The 27500-nt window shown below is 46.5% G+C and overlaps 1 protein-coding gene across 4 annotated transcripts in view; it reads left to right on the top strand.

The window, feature by feature from the left end:
- The window catches only part of LOC106591484 (rho guanine nucleotide exchange factor 39), a 118967-nt gene that overhangs the window by 61415 nt on the left and 30052 nt on the right, over positions 1-27500 (top strand). For all 4 annotated transcript variants that reach the window (XR_006770690.1, XR_006770691.1, XR_006770692.1 and 1 more), the window contains exons 6-7: positions 547-617; positions 12554-12682. Coding sequence is in view for 1 of the 4 variants with exons in the window: in XM_045722368.1 (XP_045578324.1) it covers positions 547-617; positions 12554-12682 (200 nt within the window). In the remaining 3 variants the exon portion in view is untranslated. The remainder of the gene's footprint in view (positions 1-546; positions 618-12553; positions 12683-27500) is intronic.

Here is a 27500-nt window from a genome sequence, read left to right on the forward strand (position 1 = left end):
CCTGTAATGGTGTTATTAAACTAAACCAGACATCTAACTAGTCCTGTAATGGTGTTATTAAACTAAACCAGACATCTAACTAGTCCTGTAATGGTGTTATTAAACTAAACCAGACATCTAACTAGTCCTGTAATGGTGTTATTAAACTAAACCAGACATCTAACTAGTCCTGTAATGGTGTTATTAAACTAAACCAGACATCTAACTAGTCCTGTAATGGTGTTATTAAACTAAACCAGACAACTCCACAGTAGAATAGTTGGTGTCTGTTTTGACTATTTACACTGACAGGAAGGGTCTTGGTTGTTAGGAGGAAGTTGTCAAAGAGCATTTTGACAATGTCTTCTCTGAACACACACACACACACACACACGCACACACCCTACTGTCTGGCTGCTTGAATAGTACTGTATCAAAATGACAAAGCCCTGTCCGATCTGCTTACTCTAAACTTTCTGTGATTTGTGGTTGTTTTCCTGTTTTAGATTTAGAAGTGTACCGAGTTCACATTGACCTTGTTTATCTGTGTGTCTTCTCTGTTGTCAGGTACAAGCATTTCTTGCGGGATCTGTCAGAGAACACTAGTTCAGACTACCCAGAGTTCCAACAGCTTTCAAGTAAGTGTCTCTCCTCTCCCTGCTGCACGCACTGCTCAACTCGCTCAATAATCACTGTTACTGCATCCCAAATGACATCCTATTTACCTATTTAGTGCACTACTTTTGACCAGGGCCCTATCACCATATAGGGAATAAGGTGTCTGTCATTTGGGACTCAGCCGCTGCGATTCTTCAAGGTAAATACAGTATCGATGGATTAACCTCAGCATCGTGTATAGTCTTTCGTAGTCAAGAGATCTGTCTCAACGCTGAAGACTTTGGGATGCGTCCCAAATGGCACCCTATCCAATTTATAGTGCACTACTTTTGCAGAGAACCCTATGGGCCGTGGTTAAGGGTAGTGCACTACTTTTGCTGAGGGCCCTATGGGCCGTGGTTAAGGGTAGTGCACTACTTTTGCAGAGAGCCCAATGGGCCGGGGTTAAGGATAGTGCACTACTTTTGCTGAGGGCCCTATGGGCCGTGGTTAAGGGTAGTGCACTACGTAGGGGTCGGGTCGTTGTTAAGGGTAGTGCACTACTTTTGCAGAGAGCCCAATGGGCCGGGGTTACGGGTGGTGCACTACTTTTGCAGAGAGCCCAATGGCCCGTGGTTAAGGGTGGTGCACTACTTTTGCTGAGGGCCCTATGGGCCGTGGTTAAGGGTAGTACACTACGTAGGGGTCGGGTCGTTCCATGCCATCAACCCCACCATCTCAGATGGTTCTGAAATCATTCCTGTAGTTACAAAACACATCATATTTAACGTTGCTGCAACATTTATTTATTGAACTATACATTTGAAGCTAATCGATTGCACCCAAATTGGCCATTTTTATTTTATGGGGGGGTCGTACACTGAACAAAAATATAAACACAACATGTAAAGTTTTGGTCCCATGTTTCACAAGCTGAAAAATAATGATCACAGAAATGTAATTTCTCTACCATAAGCCACCTCCAATGTCTTTTTTTTTCACAACCACAGACCACGTGTGGGCGAGCGGTTTGCTGATGTCAACATTGTGAACAAAGTGCCCACCAATGGTGGCGGTGGGGTTATGGTATGGGCAGGCATAAGCTATGGACAACAAACACAATTGCATTTTATCGATGGCAATTTGAATGCACAGAGATACCGTGACGAGATCCTGAGGCCCCTTGTCGTGCCAATCGTCCTTCTCCATCACCTCATGTTTCAGCATGATAATGCACGGCCCCATGTCGCAAGGATCTGTACACAATTCCTGGAAGCTGAAAATGTCCCAGTTCTTCCATGGCCTGCGTACTCACCAGACATGTCACCCATATTGAGCATGTTTGGGATGCTCTGGATCGACGTGTACGACAGCGTGTTCCAGTTCCCGCCAATATCCAGTAACTTCGCACAGCCATTGAAGAGGAGTGGGACAACATTCCAACAGGCCACAATCAACAGCCTGATCAACTCTATGCGAAGGAGATGTGTCGCGCTGCATGAGGCCAATACATCCTGATATTACCAGGTTCTGACCATTTTAGATGGTGCTGTTCCAGGTAATACATTTAAAAAAGAAGCATTTGTTGCACAAATCCAATGCAAGTCAATGGTACCTGTATTAGCATTTTTATGCTTCATGTCAGAATCGTCCAAAAGTGTATATACTGTTTTTATTTTTTTTATGACTTGGGACAGCACCATCTAGTGGTCAGAACCTGTTAATATTAGGATGTAGGATGGGAACATAACTTGACTAATTTATCTGAACAGGAGGGGGAAAAAAACTAAATTCACTGGGAATGCATTACATAAGATGAAGAAACAATACTCCAAGCCACAGCTCTATACTACTTGACAGACAGAGAACTGATACTCCATTTTTTTATTGAACCTTTATTTAACTAGGCAAGTCAGTTAAGAACAAATTCTTATTTACAATGACGGCCTAGGAACAGTAGGTTAACTGCCTTGTTCAGGGACAGAACGACAGATTTTTACCTTGTCTGCTCGGGGATTCGATCTTGCAACCTTTCGGTTACTAGTCCAATGCTCTAACCACTAGGCTACCTGCCGCCTATAGTCAATGTTGGGGTGGGATTGGTGTGTGCATTACATAGGACGAAGAAACAATACTCCAAGCCATAGCTACATACTACTTGGGATTGGTGTGCGCGTGGTCTGTGGGTAGCTTTGGAACCACCCATAGGGTGCCATTTGGGATGCAGACTCAGTAGCACATCGTGTGAAGAGCAGGTTGATGTTGCTGTCACAGTAGTTTGATGTTCTTCACCGTTCTTAGTTTGTCAGGTTTAGCAGTGGGCCCAGTACAGGCTGGGATGAGATAGCAGTGGGATCAGTACAGGCTGGGAGGAGATGACAGCGGGCCCAGTACAGGCTGGGAGGAGATGACAGCGGGCCCAGTACAGGCTGGGAGGAGATGACAGCGGGCCCAGTACATGCTGGGAGGAGATGGCAGCGGGCCCAGTACAGGCTGGGAGGAGATGGCAGCGGGCCCAGTACAGGCTGGGAGGAGATGGCAGCGGGCCCAGTACAGGCTGGGAGGAGATGGCAGCGGGCCCAGTACAGGCTGGGAGGAGATGGCAGCGGGCCCAGTACAGGCTGGGAGGAGATGGCAGCGGGCCCAGTACAGGCTGGGAGGAGATGGCAGCGGGCCCAGTACAGGCTGGGAGGAGGTTGCAGCGGGCCCAGTACAGACTGGGAGGAGATAGCAGCGGGCTCAGTACAGACTAGGAGGAGGTTGCAGCGGGCCCAGTACAGGCTGTTCTGTGAGGATAGGATGAAAGCACTGTGGCAATGCTCAACGTTCGTCTAAATTCTCAATGTGGATTTTAACTTAATTAATGGGGACCAGATCTGAGGATATTAAGCGGAGCGATATATTAATAAATAAAATCTTCATCTGATCTCCAACATCAACAGAGAGAAGTACACCACCCCGATAATGACTAATTCCAATCGTCAAATAACAGCAAATCCCACTTAAGCGCAAATGTACACAAGGAATTATTTATGGGCATCAATTAAAATCTTCATTGGCTGCATGCTGCTTTTGCTTACAAATTAAAACAGCCGCTCACTGGTAAGATGAAGGTACATCTCTGAATGATCTCTTTCCTTTCCTCCAACATTCTCTCCTCTCCTCCATCCCTCTTCTCTTCCATCCCTCCTTCGCCCCTCTTCCTCCCTCTCCCCTCTCCTCTTCCTCCCCTCCCCTTTCCTCTCCCCTCTCCTCTCTCCTCTTCCTCTCCTCTCCCTCCCCTCTCCTCTCCCCTCTTCCTACCCTCTCCTCTCCCCTCTTCCTACCCTGTCCTCTCCCCTCCTCCCCTCTCTCCTCCCTTCTCCTCTTCTCCCCCTCTCCCTCCCCTCTCCTCTCCCCTCTTCCTCCCCTCTCCTCTCCCCTCTTCCTCCACCGTCCTCTCCTCCATCCTCTGCCTCCCCTGTCCTCTCCTCCATCCTCTGCCTCCCCTGTCCTCTCCTCCATCCTCTGCCTTCCCTCTCTCCTCTCCTCCATCCTCTGCCTTCCCTCTCTCCTCTCCTCCATCCTCTGCCTTCCCTCTCTCCTCTCCTCCATCCCTCTCCCCTCTTCCTCCATCCCTCTCCCCTCTTCCTCCATCCTCTTCCTCTCCTCCGTCCCTCTCTCCTCCCCTCTCCTCCGTCCCTCTCTCCTCCCCTCTCCTCCCCTCTCCTCTTCTTCCCCCTCTCCTCTTCTTCCCCCCTCCCCTCTCCTCTTCTTCCCCCCTCCCCTCTCCTCTTCTTCCCCTCTCCCCTCTCCTCCCCTTCCCCTCTACCCCTCTCCTCCCCTTCCCCTCGCCTCTCTCTCCTCCCCTCTGCTCTCTCTCCTCCCCTCTCCTCTTCTTCCCCTCTCCCCTCTCCTCTCCTCCATCCCTCTCCCCTCTCCTCTTCCTCTCTCCTCTTCCTCCCCTTCCTCTCTCCTCTTCCTCTCTCCTCTTCCTCCCCTTCCTCTCTCCTCTTCCTCTCTCCTCTTCCTCCCCTCTCTCCTCTTCCTCCCCTCTTCCTCCCCTCTCCTCTTCCTCTCCTCTTCCTCCCCTCTCCTCTTCCTCTCCCTTCTTCCTCCCCTCTCTCCTCTTCCTCCTCTTCCTCCCCTCCCCTCCCCTCTCCTCTTCCTCTCCTCTCCCTCCCCTGTCTCCTCTCCCTCCCCTGTCTCCTCTCCCTCCCTCTCCCCTCTCCTCTTCCTCCCCTCTCTCCTCTTCCTCCCCTCTTCCTCCCCTCTCCTCTTCCTCTCCTCTTCCTCCCCTCTCCTCTTCCTCTCCCTTCTTCCTCCCCTCTCTCCTCTTCCTCCTCTTCCTCCCCTCCCTCCCCCTCTCCTCTTCCTCTCCTCTCCCTCCCCTGTCTCCTCTCCCTCCCCTGTCTCCTCTCCCTCCCTCTCCCCTCTCCCTCTCCTCCATCCCTCTTTCTCTCCTCTCCCTCCCTCTCCCCTCTCCTCTTCCTCCCCTCTCTCCTCTTCCTCCCCTGTCTCCTTCCTCCCCTCTCTCCTCTCTCCGCTCCTCCATCCTCTTCCTCCCCTCTCCCTCATTAGCGCTGCTTTTCTAAACTCTTCATCTTTTTATGAGAAAAGTGAAATCTCAGTTTAGTTCGTTATCCTGGTTGTATTGTAAAGGGAATTATTTAGAAATGGCCCCAGACGGATCACATTGTATCTGATTATCAAACTAACGAGTTGAGAGAAGACTCAGGAGGCTTGTTGTTTTAATGCTCCTCTTGTTGTTTTGTTTGTCTTGTTGTCTTGTTGTCTTTCTCTGTGTGGAATCAACAGCGTTGGCTACAATTGTTGTAATTGCCATACTTCAAGAGTTTTCCTCAGCCACTCTGTGTGTGTGTGTGTGTGTGTGTGTGTGTGTGTGTGTGTGTGTGTGACCTCACACTGCACTCTTAATATGCTCCCCGTGAACCACCAACCCACCACAAACCACTCAACACAACGCACCTCCTTAAAAACACTCCAACCCTGTCAAAATATGAAGAAGTTAACTTCACGAAGCACCCTTTAACTGCGTACTATTTCAACATAATTGATAAATGAAATAAGTGACGTGTTCAACAACAAAATAATGTAGTGGAAGAGTGTTCTCAGAATGAGTATTGGGTTTATGTTTGTATTATTAATGTGAAGGCTGTGCTGCGTCTGAAATGGTATACCTATGACCCTGGTCATAAGAAGTGTACTATGTAGGGAATATGGTGCCAGCTGGGACGTACCCACAACTGAACTGATCTGAGGCAACAGCACTGTAATTACCAAATTGTTGTTTTTATTAAAAAAGGCAATAAAGCCAAATGTAATGAAGATGATTCAGAAACCATAACAGCCTCTCTCCCAACCCACAGATACATGGCTTTGTTTGGTCTTTTTGGTTTCGTAACGTTGTTATTTGTTGTGAAGATAAGCGTCCCAATTAGGACGGGATTATTTCATCTATCGTAGAGGGGGGAAAAAAGACGCAGACCGCCTCGAGGCTCGAGCATCGTCGTGTTCATACACTGGGTTACGTCCCAAATGCACTACTTTAGACCAGAGCCCCCCCCCAGTCAAATGTAGTGCACTACGTAGGGATTAGGATGCCGTTCAGGTAGTAGACTGACTGTTGTTGCAACGCTACTTTCAAAACAAGAGGCAGAAGGTTGGGTTTAAAGTTAGACTCCATATGTCTGTTTGTTAGATGTTATTTTGTATGTGATAAGGATGTAAACATCTACTGCACTAATTATTAACTGGGATGTCGCTATTAACTGGGATGTCACTATTAACTGGGATGTCACTATTCACTATTAACTGGGATGTCACTTTAACTGGGATGTCACTTAACTGGGATGTCACTATTAACTGGGATGTCGCTATTAACTGGGATGTCACTATTAACTGGGACGTCACTACATCACTATTAACTGGGATGTCACTATTAACTGGGATGTCACTACATCACTTAACTGGGATGTCACTACATCACTATTAACTGGGATGACGCAATTAACTGGGATGTCACTACGTCACTATTAACTGGGATGTCACTATTAACTGGGATGTCACTACATCACTATTAACTGGGATGTCACTATTAACTGGGATGTCACTATTAACTGGGATGTCGCTATTAACTGGGATGTCACTACATCACTATTAACTGGGATGTCACTACATCACTATTAACTGGGATGTCACTACATCACTATTAACTGGGATGTCACTATTAACTGGGATGTCACTATTAACTGGGATGTCACTACATCACTATTAACTGGGATGTCACTACGTCACTATTAACTGGGATGTCACTACATCACTATTAACTGGGATGTCGCTATTAACTGGGATGTCACTACGTCACTATTAACTGGGATGTCACTATTAACTGGGATGTCACTACATCACTATTAACTGGGATGTCACTATTAACTGGGATGTCACTACGTCACTATTAACTGGGATGTCACTACGTCACTATTAACTGGGATGTCACTATTAACTGGGATGTCGCTATTAACTGGGATGTCACTACATCACTATTAACTGGGATGTCACTACGTCACTATTAACTGGGATGTCACTATTAACTGGGATGTCACTATTAACTGGGATGTCGCTATTAACTGGGATGTTACTACATCACTATTAACTGGGATGTCACTACGTCACTATTAACTGGGATGTCACTATTAACTGGGATGTCACTACATCACTATTAACTGGGATGTCACTATTAACTGGGATGTCACTACATCACTATTAACTGGGATGTCACTACATCACTATTAACTGGGATGTCACTATTAACTGGGATGTCACTATTAACTGGGATGTCACTATTAACTGGGATGTCACTACATCACTATTAACTGGGATGTCACTACATCACTATTAACTGGGATGTCACTACATCACTATTAACTGGGATGTCACTATTAACTGGGATGTCACTATTAACTGGGATGTCACTACATCACTATTAACTGGGATGTCACTATTAACTGGGATGTCACTATTAACTGGGATGTCACAATGTCACTATTAACTGGGATGTCATTATTAACTGGGATGTCACTACGTCACTGTTAACTGGGACGTCACTACCTCACTATTCACTGGGATGTCACTATTAACTGGGATGTCACTACGTCACTATTAACTGGGATGTCACTATTAACTGGGATGTCACTATTAACTGGGATGTCGCTATTAACTGGGATGTCGCTATTAACTGGGATGTCGCTATTAACTGGGATGTCGCTATTAACTGGGATGTCACTACATCACTATTAACTGGGATGTCACTATTAACTGGGATGTCACTACATCACTATTAACTGGGATGTCACTACATCACTATTAACTGGGATGTCACTATTAACTGGGATGTCACTATTAACTGGGATGTCACTACATCACTATTAACTGGGATGTCGCTATTAACTGGGATGACACTATTAACTGGGACATCACTATTAACTGGGATGTCGCTATTAACTGGGATGACACTATTAACTGGGATGTCACTACATCACTATTAACTGGGATGTCACTACGTCACTATTATCTGGGATGTTACTACATCACTATTAACTGGGATGTCACTACGTCACTATTAACTGGGATGTCACTATTCACTGGGATAACACTATTAACTGGGATGTCACTATTCACTGGGATGTCACTACGTCGCTATAATAGGTTAGATAGATTTACCTTGCATACTGTGTAGTTCAGAGTTCCCCAACTGGCAGCCCGCTGCCCGAATTTGGCCCGCGGGTGAATTTATTTTGGCCCCTAAATGTATTTTTATTGGGACATAAAATACTGTAAAAAAAACCACCAGCAAATCAGTTTTGTTCCAAGGTATTCCCATTTATAATACAGAGATAGATAGATGATCAGAGTTGCCATGCCTATATGGGGAACAGGGGACAGTGCCAGTCAGATTTGTCCTGTTTCTCTGTAATACTACTAGCCACCTATTAGCTAGCCTACATAGGTTCCCAACCTCGTAACTAGCTACCGAGAAGCCATTTCAGGCTATCGATCAAGTTAAAACAGCTAGCATGTCTAACAAGGTTGATAGACCTCAGAAAATTAAGCAATTACTAAATGTACTGAATAAGAGTCACGTTCTTTTCAGTCTTTTACCCAGATTTTAGCAGAGAAGCATATTTAGTTTCTTCCACAGAAAACACCAGTCAGGAGGCTAAAGACAGCACAAGAGGTACGTTATTGAGACCAAAAGCTCAGAAGTTTCAAGTGTCGAATACCAAGGATACAGTCAGCTGAGTACATGCATTAAGAAAGCTCAACGACACATCTTGTACTCTTCCCTTGTAGGCATCACCTCCCCCAGCTATACAGTCTATGATCCCAATGAGTTTCCCTCTGGTTCCCCTGTGGAATGTCCATGGTCCTGTCTCTTTGTTTAGCCAGATGTCAGAATCACACCTCGTCCATGTTCTGTTCTGGGCCTGACCCTGCTCTCTGATCCCAGGCCATTTCCTCTTATCTGATTTAAGGTCATGGTTTATAAATGATCACACAGTTTCATGGTCTAAACTCCATTCATACTCACGGTAATCCTTCACTACACAGGATACAAACAACAAACTACAGTTTAACTTGAAACGTGTTACATTTTGACAGAATCCGTCACGTAGAATTAGGCATAATGATTACGGCTCTAGATTGCAGGAAACGGCTTTTTCAGGTGAAAAATACAAAATTCTTCAACTTCAGGACCGCCCCCCTGCAAACCGCCCACCAGCCATCCACACGTACCTTGTCTCCCCCCTCCAAACCGCCCACCAGCCATCCACACATACCTTGTCTCCCCCTCCAAACTGCCCACCAGCCATCCACACGTACTTTGTGACCCCCCCTCAGATTTTGGGGGTTTATGATGGCCCTGTATGTGATCATATACAAATGTAAGCAAATGACCCGCGGCTGAATCTAGTTGATTGGCCTGCTTTGTTTCGGGTTCAGTTTCTCACAGAGCTTGTTGGAGAGGAGAGGTGTCCTGTTAAGGTCAATAAGGAGAGGAGTGGTGTCCTGTTAAGGTCAGTAAGGAGAGAAGAGGTGTCCTGTTAAGGTCAGTAAGGAGAGGAGAGGAGAGGTGTCCTGTTAAGGTCAGTAAGGAGAGGAGAGGAGAGGTGTCCTGTTAAGGTCAATGAGGAGAGGAGAGGTGTCCTGTTAAGGTCAGTGAGGAGAGGAGAGGTGTCCTGTTAAGGTCAATAAGGAGAGGAGAGGTGTCCTGTTAAGGTCAGTAAGGAGAGGAGAGGTGTCCTGTTAAGGTCAGTAAGGAGAGGAGAGGTGTCCTGTTAAGGCCAGTAAGGAGAGGAGAGGTGTCCTGTTAAGGTCAGTAAGGAGAGGAGAGGTGTCCTGTTAAGGTCAATAAGGAGAGGAGAGGTGTCCTGTTAAGGTCAGTAAGGAGAGGAGAGGAGAGGTGTCCTGTTAAGGTCAATAAGGAGAGGAGAGGTGTCCTGTTAAGGTCAATAAGGAGAGTGGCTTGTTTAACCAAACGAGACTTCATAAGGAGAGGAGAGGTGTCCTGTCTTTCACACAGTTAGACTGTGACTGCTGAGGGCCCAACCTCTGTGTGTGTGTGTGTGTGTGTGTGTGTGTGTGTGTGTGTGTGTGTGTGTGTGTGTGTGTGTGTGTGTGTGTGTGTGTGCCCACCAGCCCGCAGCACAGACCAGAAGCACTCTATGTGGCTGGCTACACACCCTTGCAGTTGGCAGATCTAAGCCAATCAGGAGTGTTTTCACGTTTTAATTTGTGCACCCCTGGTCAGCTCTCAACAGGGGGTGATGATGCAATCAAACACAGCTGTGTGTGTGTGAATGAGGCCTTGGACTCAAACAAACCCTTCATCATAAGAGTCACTAGTCACTCTGACTGGATGGAAGCGGTGTGTTGTCTGGTTACATGTAGAGAACATAGTACACCATGTGTTGTTGTCTGGTTACATGTAGAGAACATACTACACCATGTGTTGTTGTCTGGTTACATGTAGAGAACATACTACACCATGTGTTGTTGTCTGGTTACATGTAGAGAACATACTACACCATGTGTTGTTGTCTGGTTACATGTAGAGAACATACTACACCATGTGTTGTTGTCTGGTTACATGTAGAGAACATACTGCACCATGTGTTGTTGTCTGGTTACATGTAGAGAACATACTGCACCATGTGTTGTTGTCTGGTTACATGTAGAGAACATACTGCACCATGTGTTGTTGTCTGGTTACATGTAGAGAACATACTACACCATGTGTTGTTGTCTGGTTACATGTAGAGAACATACTACACCATGTGTTGTTGTCTGGTTACATGTAGAGAACATACTACACCATGTGTTGTTGTCTGGTTACATGTAGAGAACATACTACACCATGTGTTGTTGTCTGGTTACATGTAGAGAACATACTACACCATGTGTTGTTGTCTGGTTACATGTAGAGAACATACTACACCATGTGTTGTTGTCTGGTTACATGTAGAGAACATACTACACCATGTGTTGTTGTCTGGTTACATGTAGAGAACATACTGCACCATGTGTTGTTGTCTGGTTACATGTAGAGAACATACTACACCATGTGTTGTTGTCTGGATACATGTAGAGAACATACTACACCATGTGTTGTTGTCTGGTTACATGTAGAGAACATACTACACCATGTGTTGTTGTCTGGTTACATGTAGAGAACATACTACACCATGTGTTGTCTGGTTACATGTAGAGAACATACTACACCATGTGTTGTCTGGTTACATATAGAGAACATACTACACATACTGAATAGGTAGACAGACCCAGACAGGGCCAGTGGGTAGACGGACCCAGACAGGGCCAGTGGGTAGACAGACCCAGACAGGGCCAGTGGGTAGACGGACCCAGACAGGGCCAGTGGGTAGACGGACCCAGACAGGGCCAGTGGGTAGACGGACCCAGACAGGGCCAGTGGGTAGACGGACCCAGACAGGCTCAGTGGGTAGACGGACCCAGACAGGCTCAGTGGGTAGACGGACCCAGACAGGGCCAGTGGGTAGACGGACCCAGACAGGGCCAGTGGGTAGACGGACCCAGACAGGGCCAGTGGGTAGACGGACCCAGACAGGCTCAGTGGGTAGACGGACCCAGACAGGATGAATAGGTAAACGGACCCAGACAGGATGAATGTCCTGAATATAAAATGTTATGTTTGGGGGTAAATCCTGTGCAACACATTATTGAGTACCACTCACTCTCCATATTTTTCAAACGTTGTAATCGTTAAGGAATGGGAGTTTTTCATGATTAAAAAAAGAAACAGAATAGACCTAAGCACTGTGAAAACCTTAAACCTGGTTCAGTCTGCTTTCCACCAGACACTGGGAGATGAATTCTCCTTTCAGCAGGACAATAACCATAAAACACAAGGCCAAATCTACACTGGAGTAGAAAACAGTGAATATTCCTGAGTGGTCGAGTTAGTTTTGACTTAAATCTACTTGAAAATCTACGGCAAGACCTGAATATGGTCTAGCAATGATCAACAACAGAGCTTGAAGAATAAAATAAAAACAATTATTGGCAATCCAGGTGTAACTGAATTCAGGTGGAACTTACCCAGAAAGACACAGCTGTAGTCTTTGCCAAAGGTACTTCTACAAAGTATTGACTGAGGAGTGTGAATACTTATGTACTTTAGATTTCTGTATTTCATTTTCAATACATTTGCAACAATATCTAAAAACATGTTTTCACTTTGTCGTCATTGGGTGTTGTGTGTAGATGGGTGGCCATACTATCTATATTGAATTCAGACTATAACACAACACAATGTGGAATAGGTCAAGGGGTATGAATACTTTCTGAAGGCACTGTAGCTACTTAGGGGGGTAGTCCGGGGTGTTTCAGTAATCCATTCTGGCACCTAACCCTCATTTGTCTACCCATGATGCTTTAGGGTCGGTGAAGCTGGTCTCTGAGGTATCCCAGCGTATCCAGGACAACGCCCGCAGCCATGACAACCACCTGCAGCTGCGGCGGGTGCAGAAACTGCTGAAGGGGAGAAAGACCAAGGTGATGGCTCCAGGTTGGTTCTGTTTCTGATTACATTCCTCTCTCTCTCTTACTCTTGCTCTCACTCACTCACACTACCCCTCACTCTCTACCTCTTTAAATTCAATTCAAAGTGCTTTATTGATGTGACTTTACATTCATTAATCTGATTACTGTTATTTATTTAATCAACTAAATAGGGTAACAATTAAACATATTTTAAATGAATCATATAACAACTAATTCATTAGGATTTTTGGGGCACCACGGAAGAGGTTGTTTAAAGAATCACCATCTCCAGAATTAAACTCTAGAAGATATATCTATTTCATCGATAAACAGTCATCTGATTAATCATTTACCTCATATCATCATTCTGAACAGTCATCTGATTAATCATTACCTCATATCATCATTCTGAACAGTCGTAACCTTGGATCTGCAGAAACCCCAGCCTTATGATTCAGTACTACACACATTGGTTTAATTATTTACTAGCTAACTAAATAATAACACAGAATAAACATACACCCTTTACATGAAAGAAAGGTCCCTAGTGGACTGACAAAATATGGCGGCTTGTACACATTGACATGGAGAGGGGGGGGGGGAGAGAGAGAGAGAGAGAGAGAAAGACACTTACTGTTGAAACGTTTCAGAACTATTCTCACATGAATCATATAGTAGCTAGCCAGCCGTGTTGATGGTTCTCATTGGTGATGAGCATAGTAGGATAGTCTCACTTAGATTCGCTTTTTCTAGATATTTGACTCAAGACAGCTAATCAGCTGTACCAATGATTGTCTTAGAGGGGAGTTTGGTTTCCCCCTCGTGTCGGTATTCAGGATTCGGACCACTTTGGACATAAGCTGCAGCTCGCCGTCTTTGTGGTCTAAAGGAAGGTGAGTTTATTTCTGCACCTCGTGTTGAGGTTCAAAGTTCCAACCATTTCAAACGTGTAGCTCCCGACTCACGTTTCCTGGTCTGAATGTTGATTTCTCTCCCAAGCCTTTATGCACTCTGGGGAAACGGAGTCAGTTCCATCAGTCTGACACACTCTCTGACCTCACTCGGGGCGTGACTACTAACTTTGAACAGTTTATAGGAGATGGATTCTCTTATACCTCCTAACATCACATTCATATCTTAACAAAAATACTTTAAGCATTTTTTTTCATATTTCATATGCAACGTTAAGGATGGAGACTTCATACCTGTAGTGTAAATATTTTTCAAGTTGTAGTTTTCCACTTTATAAAGTTTTTAATGACATCACAAAATAAAAACCAATATGATGTTAGTTTTCTATAGATCATCTCTCTCCCCACGTTCTTATGTTAGAAATATTGTTCCAGTATTCCATTTTTGAATGTGTTAAAGTTTCGGCGGGAAAAAGTCTTAACACAGATGATTCCTTGGTAGATTTTACTGGAGGGGAAAAGTCCTCCTCTGTAATTTACAACAGGTTGTGAGCTGTCAAACCGGCCCAGTTCCCTCCTCCCCTTTTCTGTGGGTGAGAGAAGGTCTGGTTATTTGTAAACCCTTGCCAAGCTGATTTGACCCATTCTTCTAAACGGCACAGGACAGTCATGACATTGGCATGGGAAACATATGTTAACATTGCCAAACCAAAGTGAAATAGATAATAAACAAAAGTAACAAAAACAATAAAACATGTACAGTAAATATTACACTCACAAAAGTTCCAAAAGAATAAAGACATTTCAAATGTCATTGTTTATTTACAGTGTTGTAACGATGTGCAAACAGTTAAATAAATAAACATAAATATAGGTTGTATTTACAATGGTGTTTGTTCTTCACTGGTTGCCCTTTTCTTGTGGCAACAGATCACATATCTTACTGCTGTGTTTGCACACTGGTATTTCACCCAGTAGATATTTACATTTTACATTTAAGTCATTTAGCAGACGCTCTTATCCAGAGCGACTTACATGGGAGTTTATAAAAATGTGATTGTTTTCTAATTATTTGTGGGTCTGTGTAATCTAATGGAAATATGTGTCTCTCTGGTCATACATTTGTCAGGAGGTTAGGAAGTGCAGCTCATTTTCCACCTCAGTTGTGGGCAGTGTGCACAGCCTCCCTCCTCCCTCCAGCCCCCATCAATCTCTACTTCCTCACTCCATACATCTCTCCTGCATCCACCTCTCCAGCCCCCACCCATCTCTACGCCCCCACCCATTTTGGCGGCCTTTCTCAATAGCAAGGCTATGCTCACTGAATCTGTACATAGTGTCTCTAATATTGGTCATGCATTTGGGCAGGAGGTTAAGAAGTGCAGCTCAGTTTCCACCTCATTTTGTTGGCAGTGTGCAGATAGCCTGTCTTCTCTTGAGAGCCAGGTCTGCCTACGGCGGTCTTTCTCAATAGCAAGGCTATGCTCACTGAGTCTGTACATAATCAAAGATTTCCTTAATTTTGGGTAATTCACAGTGGTCAGGTAATCTGCCACTGTGTACTCTCTGTTTAGGGCCAAATAGCATTCTAGTTTGTTCAGTTTACACATTGGAAATAATTCTATTTTTGTTTTCTCATGGTTTGGTTGGGTCTAATTGTGTTGCTGTCCTGGGGCTCTGTTTGTGTTTGTAAAAATACAGTGCCATGCAAAAGTATTCATCCCCCTTGCCGTTTTTTTCTTACTTTGTTGCATTACAACCTGTAATTTAAATGGATTTCATCTAATGGACAAACACAAAATAGTCTAAATTGGTAAAGTGAAATGAAAAAAATAACTTGTTTAAATTATTATTTTTTTTAACGGAAAAGTGGTGCGTGCATATGTATTCACCTCCTTTGCTATGAAACCCCTAAATAAGATCTGGTGCAACCAATTACCTTCAGAAGTCACATAATTAATTAGATTGCACACAGGTGGACTTGATTTAAGTGTCACATGATCTCAGTATATATACACCTGTTCTGAATGGCCCCAGAGTCTACAACACCACTAAGCAAGGGACACCACCAAGCAAGCTGCACCATGAAGACCAAAGAGCGCTCCAAACAGGTCAGGGACAAAGTTGTGGAGAAGTACAGATCAGGGTTGGGTTATATAAAAAAAATATCAGAAACTTTGAACATCCCACGGAGCACCATTTGATCCATTATTAAAAAAATGGAAAGAATATGGCACCACAGCTAACCTGCCAAGAGAGGGCCGCCCACCAAAACTCAGGGACCAGGCAAGGAGGGAATTAATCAGAGAGGCAACAAAGAGACCAAAGATAACCCTGAAGGAGCTGCAAAGCTCCACAGCGGAGATTGAAGTATCTGTCCATAGGACCACTTTAAAAGTACACTCCACAGAGCTGGGCTTTACGGACGAGTGGCCAGAAAAATGCCTTTGTTTAAAGAAATTCTAAAGCAAACACCTTTTGGTGTTCGTACAAAAGGCATGTGGGAGACTCCCCAAACATATGGAAGACGGTACTCTGGTCAGATGAGTCTAAAATGTAGCTTTTTGGGCATCAAGGAAAATGCTATGTCTGGCACAAACCCAACACCCCTCATCACCCCGAGAATACCATCTCCACAGTGAAGCATGGTGGTGGCAGCATCATGCTGTGGGGATGTTTTTCATCGGCAGGGACTGGGAAACTGGTCAGAATTGAAGGGAATGATGGATGGCGCTAAATACAGAGGAATTATTGAGGGAAACCTGTTTCAGTCTTCCAGAGATTTGAGACTGGGACGGAGGTTCACCTTCCAGCAGGACAATGACCTTAAGCATACTGCTAAAGCAACACTCGAGTGGTTTAAGGGGAAACATCTAAATGTCTTGGAATGGCCTAGTTAAAGCCCAGACCTCAATCCAATTGAGAATCAGTGGTATGACTTAAAGATTGCTGTACGCAAGCAGAACCCATCCAACTTGAGGAGCTGGAGCAGTTTTGCCTTGAAGAATGGGCAAAAATCCCAGTGTCTAGATGTGCCAAGCTTATAGAGACATACCCCAAGAGACTTGCAGCTGTAATTGCTGCAAAAGGTGGCTCTACAAAGTATTGACTTTGGGGGGGTCAATAGTTATGCACGCTCAAGTTTTCTGTTTTTTTGTCATGTTTGATTCACAATAAAAAAACAAAAACATTTTTCATCTTCAAAGTGGTAGGCATGTTGTGTAAATCAAATGATACAACCCCCCCCCCCCCAAAAAAAAAAATCTATTTTAATTACAGGTTGTAAGGCAACAAAAGAGGAAGAATGCCAAGAGGGTTGAATACTTTTGCAAGCCACTGTAGCCCCAGGATCAGCTTGCTTAGGGGACTCTTCTCCAGGTTCATCTCTCTGTAGGTGATGGCTTTGTTATGGAAGGTTTGGGAATCACTTCCTTTTAGGTGGTTGCAGAATTTAACGGCTCTTTTCTGGATTTTGATAATTAGCGGGTATCGGCCTAATTCTGCTCTGCATGAATTATTTGGTGTTTTACGTTGTACACAGAGGATATTTTGTCAGATTTCTGCATGCAGAGTCTCAATTTGATATTTGTCCCATTTTGTGAATTATTGGTTGGTGAGTGGACCCCAGACCTCACAACCATAAAGGGAAATGGGTTCTATAACTGATTAAAGTATTTTTAGCCAGATCCTAATTGGTATGTTGAATTTTATGTTCCTTTTGATGGCATAGAAGGCCCTTCTTGCCTTGTCTCTCAGCTCGTTCACAGCTTTGTGGAAGTTACCTGTGGCGCTGATGTTTAGGCCAAGGTTTGTATAGTTTTTTGTGTGCTCTTGGGCAACGATGTCTAGATGGAATTTGTATTTGCGGTCCTGGCGACTGTACCTTTTTTGGATCACCATTGTTTTGGTCTTACTGAGATTCACTGTCAGGGCCCAGGTCTGGCAGAAGCTGTGCAGAAGATCTAGGTGCTGCTGTAGGTCCTCCTTGGTTGGGGACGGAAGCACCAGATCATCAGCAAACAGTAGACATTTGACTTCAGATTCTAGTAGGGTGAGGCCGGGTGCTGCAGACTGTTCTAGTGCCCTCACCAATTTGTTGATATATATGTTGAAGAGGGTGATGCTCAAACTGCATCCCTGTCTCACCCCACGGCCCTGTGGGAAGACGTTAATTCCTATTTTAACCGCACACTTGTTTGTGTACCTGTCTCTTTCTCTACTGTTCTCTCTTTACCTCTCTCCTCTCTCACTCTACTTCTCTGCCTTTCTCCTGTCTCTCACTCTACCTTTCTGCCTCTCTCCTCTCTCTCTCACTCTACTTCTCTACAGCTCTCTTTATCTCTCTCTCTCTCTCTCTCACTCTCTCTCTCTCTCTCTCTCTCTCTCTCTCTCTCTCGCTGTGGGCACTTGGTGAGAAGAGTGTTAGTTTAATAGGGAGAGGAGATGTATCACTTAAATCAATACAACATTTGTGATTTTGTATGGATATTTTAATCAGATCTCAACATGCTAATTGGACCCAATATCAGATCTGGTCTTGGCCCTAATTGGTCGGGAGCGAGTGGGCCTTCCCTTTCTCCTGGATTCTCTCTTTTTCATTCCCCCTTATGTATTTCTCTTTTTACTTGTGGAGTGGTGTCCCTCTTCTCCTTCTCCTCCTCTACCCCCGTCCTCCCCTTCTCCCCTGTCCTCCCCTCTCCCCCTGTCCTCCTCCTCCTCTCTCCCCCTCTCCTCCTCTCCTCTCCTCTCTCCCCTCCTGTCCTCACCTCTCTCCTCCTCTCCCCTCCTGTCCTCACCTCTCCCCTCCTGTCCTCACCTCTCCTCTCCCCTCCTGTCCTCACCTCTCCTCCTCCTCTCTCTCCCTCTCCTCCTCCTCCTCTCCCCTCCTGTCTTCACCTCTCTCCTCCTCTCTCCCCTCCTGTCCTCACCTCTCCCCTCCTGTCCTCACCTCTCCCCTCATCTCCCCCCTCATCTCCCCTCCTGTCCTCACCTCTCTCCTCCTGTCCTCTAGCTGTCTTCCCCTCTCTCTTCCTGTCCTTCCCTCTCTCCTCCTCCTGTCCTCCCCTCTCTCCTTCTCTCCTCATCTGCTCCACCCTCTCCTCCTCCTCCTCCTCTCCCCTCCTGTCCTCTCCTCCTCCTCTCTCCTCTCCTCCCGAGGGAGTGGTCCACGTGTAGAAGGAACAACAGAGAGATGTCCTCCTCGTGCCTCGATCACCCCGCCTGTCTCCCCACGGACCAATTACAGACTCATCTAGTGGACTGGCACATGAAAAGGAAGCTGTGTGTAACACACACACACACACACACACACACACACACACACACACACACACACACGTATGTGTCTATGGACACTTCTGTGTGTCTGTGTGTGTGTGTGTGTGTGTGTGTGTGCTTAGCACAAAAGGTGTTCAAGGGGTTCCATAAGCATGGCTGTGAATAGCTAGTGAGCAGCAGGTCTCATCTCTCTGTTCGTGTGGAGGAGGTTTTCATCTCATCCGTAATTCTCAGGCCCCTTTCAACTCTCCACTGAGCCTCTCTCCTCTCTTTCAGCCAATCAGGTCTGAATCCTCCTGACTAACATCAAGACAAGCACCAGTCTGTCTCAGCCCCTCCCTCACAGTCCCGCCACCCCAGCCCTCAAAGCCTCTCCTTCTTCCCCAGCACTTCTACTGTGGCTAAAAGAAAAACTAGATGCTTCTCTAGTGATGTGTCCCAAATGACACCCTTTCTCCTACATAGTGTTTAACCAGAGGTGAGGTGGTAGCCAGGCAGAGAGAGAGAGAGAGATGGAGTCCCTGGGTCATATTGACTACTCCATCAGATGAGGAGGTAGCCAGGCAGAGAGAGAGAGATGGAGTCCCTGGATCATATTGAGTACTCCATCAGATGAGGAGGTAGCCAGGCAGAGAGAGAGAGAGATGGAGTCCCTGGGTCATATTGAGTACTCCATCAGATGAGGAGGTAGCCAGGCAGAGAGAGATGGAGTCCCTGGATCATATTGACTACTCCATCAGATGAGGAGGTAGCCAGGCAGAGAGAGAGAGAGATGGAGTCCCTGGGTCATATTGAGTACTCCATCAGATGAGGAGGTAGCCAGGCGAGAGAGAGAGAGATGGAGTCCCTGGGTCATATTGACTACTCCATCAGATGAGGAGGTAGCCAGGCAAAGAGAGAGATGGAGTCCCTGGATCATATTGACTACTCCATCAGATGAGGAGGTAGCCAGGCAGAGAGAGAGATGGAGTCCCTGGGTCATATTGAGTACTCCATCAGATGAGGAGGTAGCCAGGCAGGGAGAGAGAGATGGAGTCCCTGGGTCATATTGAGTACTCCATCAGATGAGGAGGTAGCCAGGCAGAGAGAGATGGAGTCCCTGGATCATATTGAGTACTCCATCAGATGAGGAGGTAGCCAGGCAGAGAGAGAGAGATGGAGTCCCTGGATCATATTGAGTACTCCATCAGATGAGGAGGTAGCCAGGCAGAGAGAGAGAGAGATGGAGTCCCTGGATCATATTGACTACTCCATCAGATGAGGAGGTAGCCAGGCAGAGAGAGAGAGAGAGATGGAGCCCCTGGATCATATTGAGTAGCCCAGCAAAAGATAAGGAGGCTGATTGTGAGATAATAAGAAGAGAGGAATCAATGAGACATCGATACCACAGACAGTCTGGCTGGACGGAGTTATCCTGGGAGGCTGGAGGGGGGGGTTGTAGAGAAGGTGGGGGCTAGAGAGGTGGATGCTGGAGAGATGGAGGGAGGGAGGCTGGAGAGATGGAGGGAGGGAGGGAGGGAGGCTGGAGAGATGGAAGGAGGAAGGCTGGAGAGATGGAGGGAGTTGGGAGGCTGGAGGGAGGTGAGAGGGAGGGAGGGAGGGAGGCTGGAGAGATGGAGGGAGGTGAGAGGGAGGGAGGGAGGCTGGAGAGATGGATGAATGGAGGCTAATTTGGTGGGAAATCTGCCTGGAGCTCTGTCCTCTCCTAAGGCCTGGTCCGGCTCAGAGAGGGTAGGAGAGTGAAGGAGAGCATGCTTTAGAGAGAGATGGAAAGGGGGGGAGAGAGAGATGGAAAGGGGGGGAGACAGAGAGGGGGGAGACAGATGGAAAGGGAGGGAGGGAGACAGAGAGGGAAAGAGTGGGAGACAGAGAGGGGAGAGAGAGAGATGGAAAGGGGGGGAGACAGAGAGGGGGGAGACAGAGGGAAAGGGTGGGAGAGAACAGTGAATGAGAGAATAGAGAAGAGTGATGATGACATGGATAACATGTCCTCGTTGGCTCTTAAAACGCCCAACCACAGCCCCTAACCGAAGGTATTGACCCCATTTAACCTCCTGGGAAATCCAGTCCTTTTGACTGACCTGGAACAACTCGGGAGCGATCCCGTCCCTAACCTGAAACAACTCAGGAGCGATCCCGTCCCTAACCTGTAACAACTCAGGATCGATCCCGTCCCTAACCTGAAACAACTCAGGAGCGATCCCGTCCCTAACCTGGAACAACTCAGGATCGATCCCGTCCCTAACCTGAAACAACTCAGGATCGATCCCGTCCCTAACCTGAAACGATCCCGTCCCTAACCTGAAACAACTCAGGAACCATCCCGTCCCTAACCTGAAACAACTCAGGATCGATCCCGTACCTAACCTGAAACAACTCAGGAACGATCCCGTCCCTAACCTGAAACGATCCCGTCCCTAACCTGAAACAACTCAGGAACCATCCCGTCCCTAACCTGAAACTCAGATCGATCCCGTCCCTAACCTGAAACAACTCAGGAACGATCGATCCTCGTCCCTAACCTGAAACAACTCAGGGAACGATCCCGTACCCTAACCTGAAACAACTCAGGAACGATCCCGTCCCTAACCTGAAACAACTCAGGATCGATCCCGTCCCTAACCTGAAACAACTCAGGAACGATCCCGTCCCTAACCTGAAACAACTCAGGATCGATCCCGTCCCTAACCTGAAACAACTCAGGAACGATCCCGTCCCTAACCTGAAACGATCCCGTCCCTAACCTGAAACAACTCAGGATCGATCCCGTCCCTAACCTGAAACAACTCAGGATCGATCCCGTACCTAACCTGAAACAACTCAGGAACGAGCACTAAGGTTCATCCAATCATTCATGACATGACAGTTTTCTGGAACAAAGTCCACTTCAAATGAATCTCCCCCCGTACCATGTCACCCCAGTCCAGTGTCCCGTCCCTTCCTCTCACCCTGGTCCTTTGTTGTTCAACCTTCTTCACCTGGGCCTTCCTAACACACACACACACACACACACACACACACACACACACACACACACACACACACACACACACACACACACACACAGGACCATCCTCCCTACACACACACACAGGGCCATCCTCCCACACACACACACACACACACACAGGGCCATCCTCCCTACACACACACACACACACACAGGACCATCCTCCCTACACACACACACACACAGGGCCATCCTTTACCCCCTGATGCCAGCCGACTGACCGACAGGTCTTTGTAGTAGAGAATTGGTAAGTCTTTGACAGCGGAGGTTGAAAGGAGAGAACATGGAGAGGGGAGCTCACAGTTCCTGCTCTTTGAACCCACGGCTGGCTGGAGGCTCAAAGGGCTGTTGATGGTTCTGTACTCGGTACTGCACAGACAAGGGCCCGGATGGCTGGAGGTGTGTGTGTGTTGTGTGGGTCAGGGTCAATTCCATTTGAAATTCCAGTAAATTCTGGAAGTACACTGAAATTCACATTTAAATCTCTTCAATGCTCGTCAATAACAAAAATGATGAATTGGAATTCGGAAATGGTTTACTTTCTGAATTGACTGGAATTTAACTTGAGTTGACCCTAACCATGGTGTTCCCCAGCCACTTCAATCTAAGAACACAGCATTTCAACCCCTATCTGCCTGCCTGCCTGCCTGCCTGCCTGCCTGCCTGCCTGCCTGCCTGCCTGCCTGCCTGCCTGCCTGCCTGCCTGTCTGTCTGCCTGCCTGTTCTCTGTGTAATTATGAGGTTGGGCGGTCTGAGTTGAACTTTTGGCCACCTGTTTTGAAGTGAAGAGACCCATTTAAATAGACATGACACCATCCAGTTAAACAAGTCTTATTACAGCCAGTCCCATCTCCTCACCTGGCAGAATAACCCCATCGTTAAACAAGTCTTATTACAGCCAGTCCCATCTCCACACCTGGCAGAATAACCCCATGTTAAACAAGTCTTATTACAGCCAGTCCCATCTCCTCACCTGGCAGAATAACCCCATGTTAAACAAGTCTTATTACAGCCAGTCCCATCTCCACACCTGGCAGAATAACCCCGTGTTAAACAAGTCTTATTACAGCCAGTCCCATCTCCACACCTGGCAGAATAACCCCGTGTTAAACAAGTCTTATTACAGCCAGTCCCATCTCCACACCTGGCAGAATAACCCCGTGTTAAACACGTCTTATTACAGCCAGTCCCATCTCCTCACCTGGCAGAATAACCCCATCGTTAAACAAGTCTTATTACAGCTAGTCCCATCTCCACACCTGACAGAATAACCCCGTGTTAAACAAGTCTTATTACAGCCAGTCCCATCTCCACACCTGGCAGAATAACCCTGTGTTAAACAAGTCTTATTACAGCCAGTCCCATCTCCACACCTGGCAGAATAACCCCGTGTTAAACAAGTCTTATTACAGCCAGTCCCATCTCCACACCTGGCAGAATAACCCCGTGTTAAACAAGTCTTATTACAGCCAGTCCCATCTCCACACCTGGCAGAACAACCCCGTGTTAAACACGTCTTATTACAGCCAGTCCCATCTCCACACCTGGCAGAATAACCCCGTGTTAAAGAAGTCTTATTACAGCCAGTCCCATCTCTTCCCCGTGTTAAACAAGTCTTATTACAGCCAGTCCCATCTCCTCACCTGACAGAATAACCCCGTGTTAAACAAGTCTTATTACAGCCAGTCCCATCTCCACACCTGACAGAATAACCCCGTGTTAAACAAGTCTTATTACAGCCAGTCCCATCTCCTCACCTGACAGAACAACCCCGTGTTAAACAAGTCTTATTACAGCCAGTCCCATCTCCACACCTGACAGAATAACCCCGTGTTAAACAAGTCTTATTACAGCCAGTCCCATCTCTTCCCCGTGTTAAACAAGTCTTATTACAGCCAGTCCATCTCCACACCTGACAGAATAACCCCGTGTTAAACAAGTCTTATTACAGCCAGTCCCATCTCTTCCCCGTGTTAAACAAGTCTTATTACAGCCAGTCCCATCTCCACACCTGACAGAATAACCCCGTGTTAAACAAGTCTTATTACAGCCAGTCCCATCTCTTCCCCGTGTTAAACAAGTCTTATTACAGCCAGTCCCATCTCCACACCTGACAGAATAACCCCGTGTTAAACAAGTCTTATTACAGCCAGTCCATCTCTTCCCCGTGTTAAACAAGTCTTATTACAGCCAGTCCATCTCCACACCTGACAGAATAACCCCGTGTTAAACAAGTCTTATTACAGCCAGTCCATCTCCACACCTGACAGAATAACCCCGTGTTAAACAAGTCTTATTACAGCCAGTCCATCTCCACACCTGACAGAATAACCCCGTGTTAAACAAGTGTTATTACAGCCAGTCCATCTCCTCACCTGACAGAATAACGTGTTGTCACTTTTTTAATGTTTCCCCGTGTTCGACCATATTTTAAACCGCGTGGTATTTGACCTGCGCTTTGACCTCTTAAATAATCCCAGTCTGTAGCTGAAGCCCTCTCTCCTCATCACAGCCTACCAGGGCAAGAATGGCATTCGATCCATAAAAACGAATTGGCTAATACATGAAATGTCAACATCTCATGTATTAGCCATCCTACGGCTGCCAATCAACAGAGATGATGACATTCTCTCTGTGGGTCTGGGTAATCTGAGGGAAATATGTGTCTCTAATGTTGGCCATACGTTTGGGCAGGATGTTGGGAAGTGCAGCTGAGAGGCCTCCTGGGCGGCGCAGTGGTCTAAGGCATCGCAGTGCTAGCTGTGCCACCAGAGATTCTGGGTTCGGGCCCAGGCTCTATCACAGTCGGCCGCGACCGGGAGGTCCATGGGGCGGCGCACAATTGGCCCAGCGTCGTCTGGGTTAGGGGAGGGTTTGGCCGGCAGGAATGTTCTTGTCCCATCGCGCTCTAGCGACTCCTGTGGCGGGCCGGGCGTAGTGCACGCTGACCAGGTCGCCAGGTGTACGGTGTTTCCTCCGACACATTGGTGGCTTCCGTGATGGATGTGCGTTGTGTTAAGAAGCAGTGCGGTTTGGCTAGGTTGTATTTTGGAGGACGCAAGGCTCTCGACCTTCGTCTCTCCCGAGTCTGTACGGGTGTTACAGCGATGAGACAAGACTGTAACTACCAATTGGATACCATGAAATTGGGGAGAAAAAGGGGGTAAAAATGTTTTATTAAAAAGTGCAGCTCAGTTTCCACATAGCCTGTCTTCTCTTGAGAGCCAGGTCTGCCTACGGCGGCCTTTCTCAATAGCAAGGCTATGCTCACTGAGTCTGTACATAATCAAAGATTTCCTTAATTTTGGGTCAGTCACAAGGGTCAGGTATTCTGCCACTATACTCTCTGTTTAGGGCCAAATAGCATTCTAGTTTGCTCTGTTTTTTTTTGGTAAATTCTTTATCAAGTAATTATCTTTTTGTTTTCTCATGATTTGGTTGGGTCTAATTGTGTTGCTGTCCTGGGGCTCTGTGGGGTCTGTTTGTGAACAGAGCCCCAGGACCAGCTTGCTTAGGGGACTCTTCTTAATAAATACTTTTTTCTTTACATAGTTGAATGTGCTGACAACAAAATCACACAAAAATAATCAATGGAAATCCAATTTATCAACCCATGGAGGTCTGGATTTGGAGTCACACTCAAAATTAAAGTGGAAAACCACACTACAGGTTGATCCAACTTTGATGTAATGTCCTTAAAACAAGTCAAAATGAGGCTCAGTAGTGTGTGTGGCCTCCACGTGCCTGTATGACCTCCGTACAACGTCTGGGCATGCTCCTGATGAGGTGGCGGATGGTCTCCTGAAGGATCTCCTCCAAGACCTGGACTAAAGCATCCGCCAACTCCTGGACAGTCTGTGGTGCAATGTGGCATTGGTGGATGGAGCGAGACATGATGTCCCAGATGTGCTCAATTGGATTCAGGTCTGGGGAACGGGCGGGCCAGTCCATAGCATCAATGCCTTCCTCTTGCAGGAACTGCTGACACACTCCAGCCACATGAGGTCTAGCATTGTCTTGCATTAGGAGGAACCCAGGGCCAACCGCACCAGCATATGTTCTCACAAGGGGTCTGAGGATCTCATCTCGGTACCTAATGGCAGTCAGGCTACCTCTGGCGAGCACATGGAGGGCTGTGCGGCCCCCCAAAGAAATGCCACCCCACACCATGACTGACCCACCGCCAAACCGGTCATGCTGGAGGATGTTGCAGGCAGCAGAACGTTCTCCACGGCGTCTCCAGACTCTGTCACGTCTGTCACGTGTTCAGTGTGAACCTGCTTTCATCTGTGAAGAGCACAGGGTGCCAGTGGTGAATTTGCCAATCTTGGTGTTCTCTGGCAAATGCCAAACGTCCTGCACGGTGTTGGGCTGTAAGCACGACCCCCACCTGTGGACGTCGGGCCCTCATACCACCCTCATGGAGTCTGTTTCTGACCGTTTGAGCAGACACATGCACATTTGTGGCTTGCTGGAGGTCATTTTGCAGGGCTCTGGCAGTGCTTCTCCTGCTCCTCCTTGCACAAAGGCGGAGGTAGCGGTCCTGCTGCTGGGTTGTTGCCCTCCTACGGCCTCCTCCACGTCTCCTGATGTACTGGCCTGTCTCCTGGTAGCGCCTCCATGCTCTGGACACTACGCTGACAGACACAGCAAACCTTCTTGCCACAGCTCGCATTGATGTGCCATCCTGGATGAGCTGCACTACCTGAGCCACTTGTGTGGGTTGTAGACTCCGTCTCATGCTACCACTAGAGTGAAAGAACCGCCAGCATTCAAAAGTGACCAAAACATCAGCCAGGAAGCATAGGAACTGAGAAGTGGTCTGTGGTTACCACCTGCAGAACCACTCCTTTATTGGGGGTGTCTTGCTAATTGCCTATAATTTCCACCTGTTGTCTATACCATTTGCATAACAGCATGTGAAATTTATTGTCAATCAGTGTTACTTCCTAAGTGGACAGTTTGATTTCACAGAAGTGTGATTGACTTGGAGTTACATTGTGTTGTTTAAGTGTTTATTTTTTTGAGCAGTGTATATTTTTTAAATCAACAAAGCATGAGAAGACTTTGCCTTTTGGTTTGTTTGTTTGTTTATCAATTAGGGTGTGCAGGGTGAATACGTGGTCTGTCGTACGGTAATTTGGTAAAAAGACAATTTGACATTTGCTCAGTACATTGTTTTCACTGAGGAAATGTACAAGTCTGCTGTTAATGATAATGCAGAGGATGTTCCCAATGTTGCTGTTGATGCATATCCCACGGTTGTTATTGGGGTCAAATTTGTCTCCGCTTTTGTGGATTGGTGGTGATCAGTCTTTGGTTCCAAATATCGGGGAAGATGCCAGAGCTGAGGATGATGTTAAAGAGGTTTAGTATAGCCAATTGGAATTTGTTGTCTGTGTAATTTGATATTTTCATTGAGGGATATCATCAACACCACAGGTCTTTTGGGGTTGGAGGGTTTGTATTTTGTCCTGTTGTTCATTCAATGTAATTGGAGAATCCAGTGGGTTCCGGTAGTCTTTAATAGTTCATTCTAACATTTGTATTTGATCATGTATATGTTTTTGCTGTTTATTCTTTGTTACAGAGCCAAAAAGATTAGAGAAGTGGTTTATCCATACATCTCTGTTTTGGATAGATAA

The sequence above is a fragment of the Salmo salar genome, chromosome ssa07, assembly GCF_905237065.1.
Source record: "Salmo salar chromosome ssa07, Ssal_v3.1, whole genome shotgun sequence".
NCBI classification, from domain to species: domain Eukaryota; kingdom Metazoa; phylum Chordata; class Actinopteri; order Salmoniformes; family Salmonidae; genus Salmo; species Salmo salar.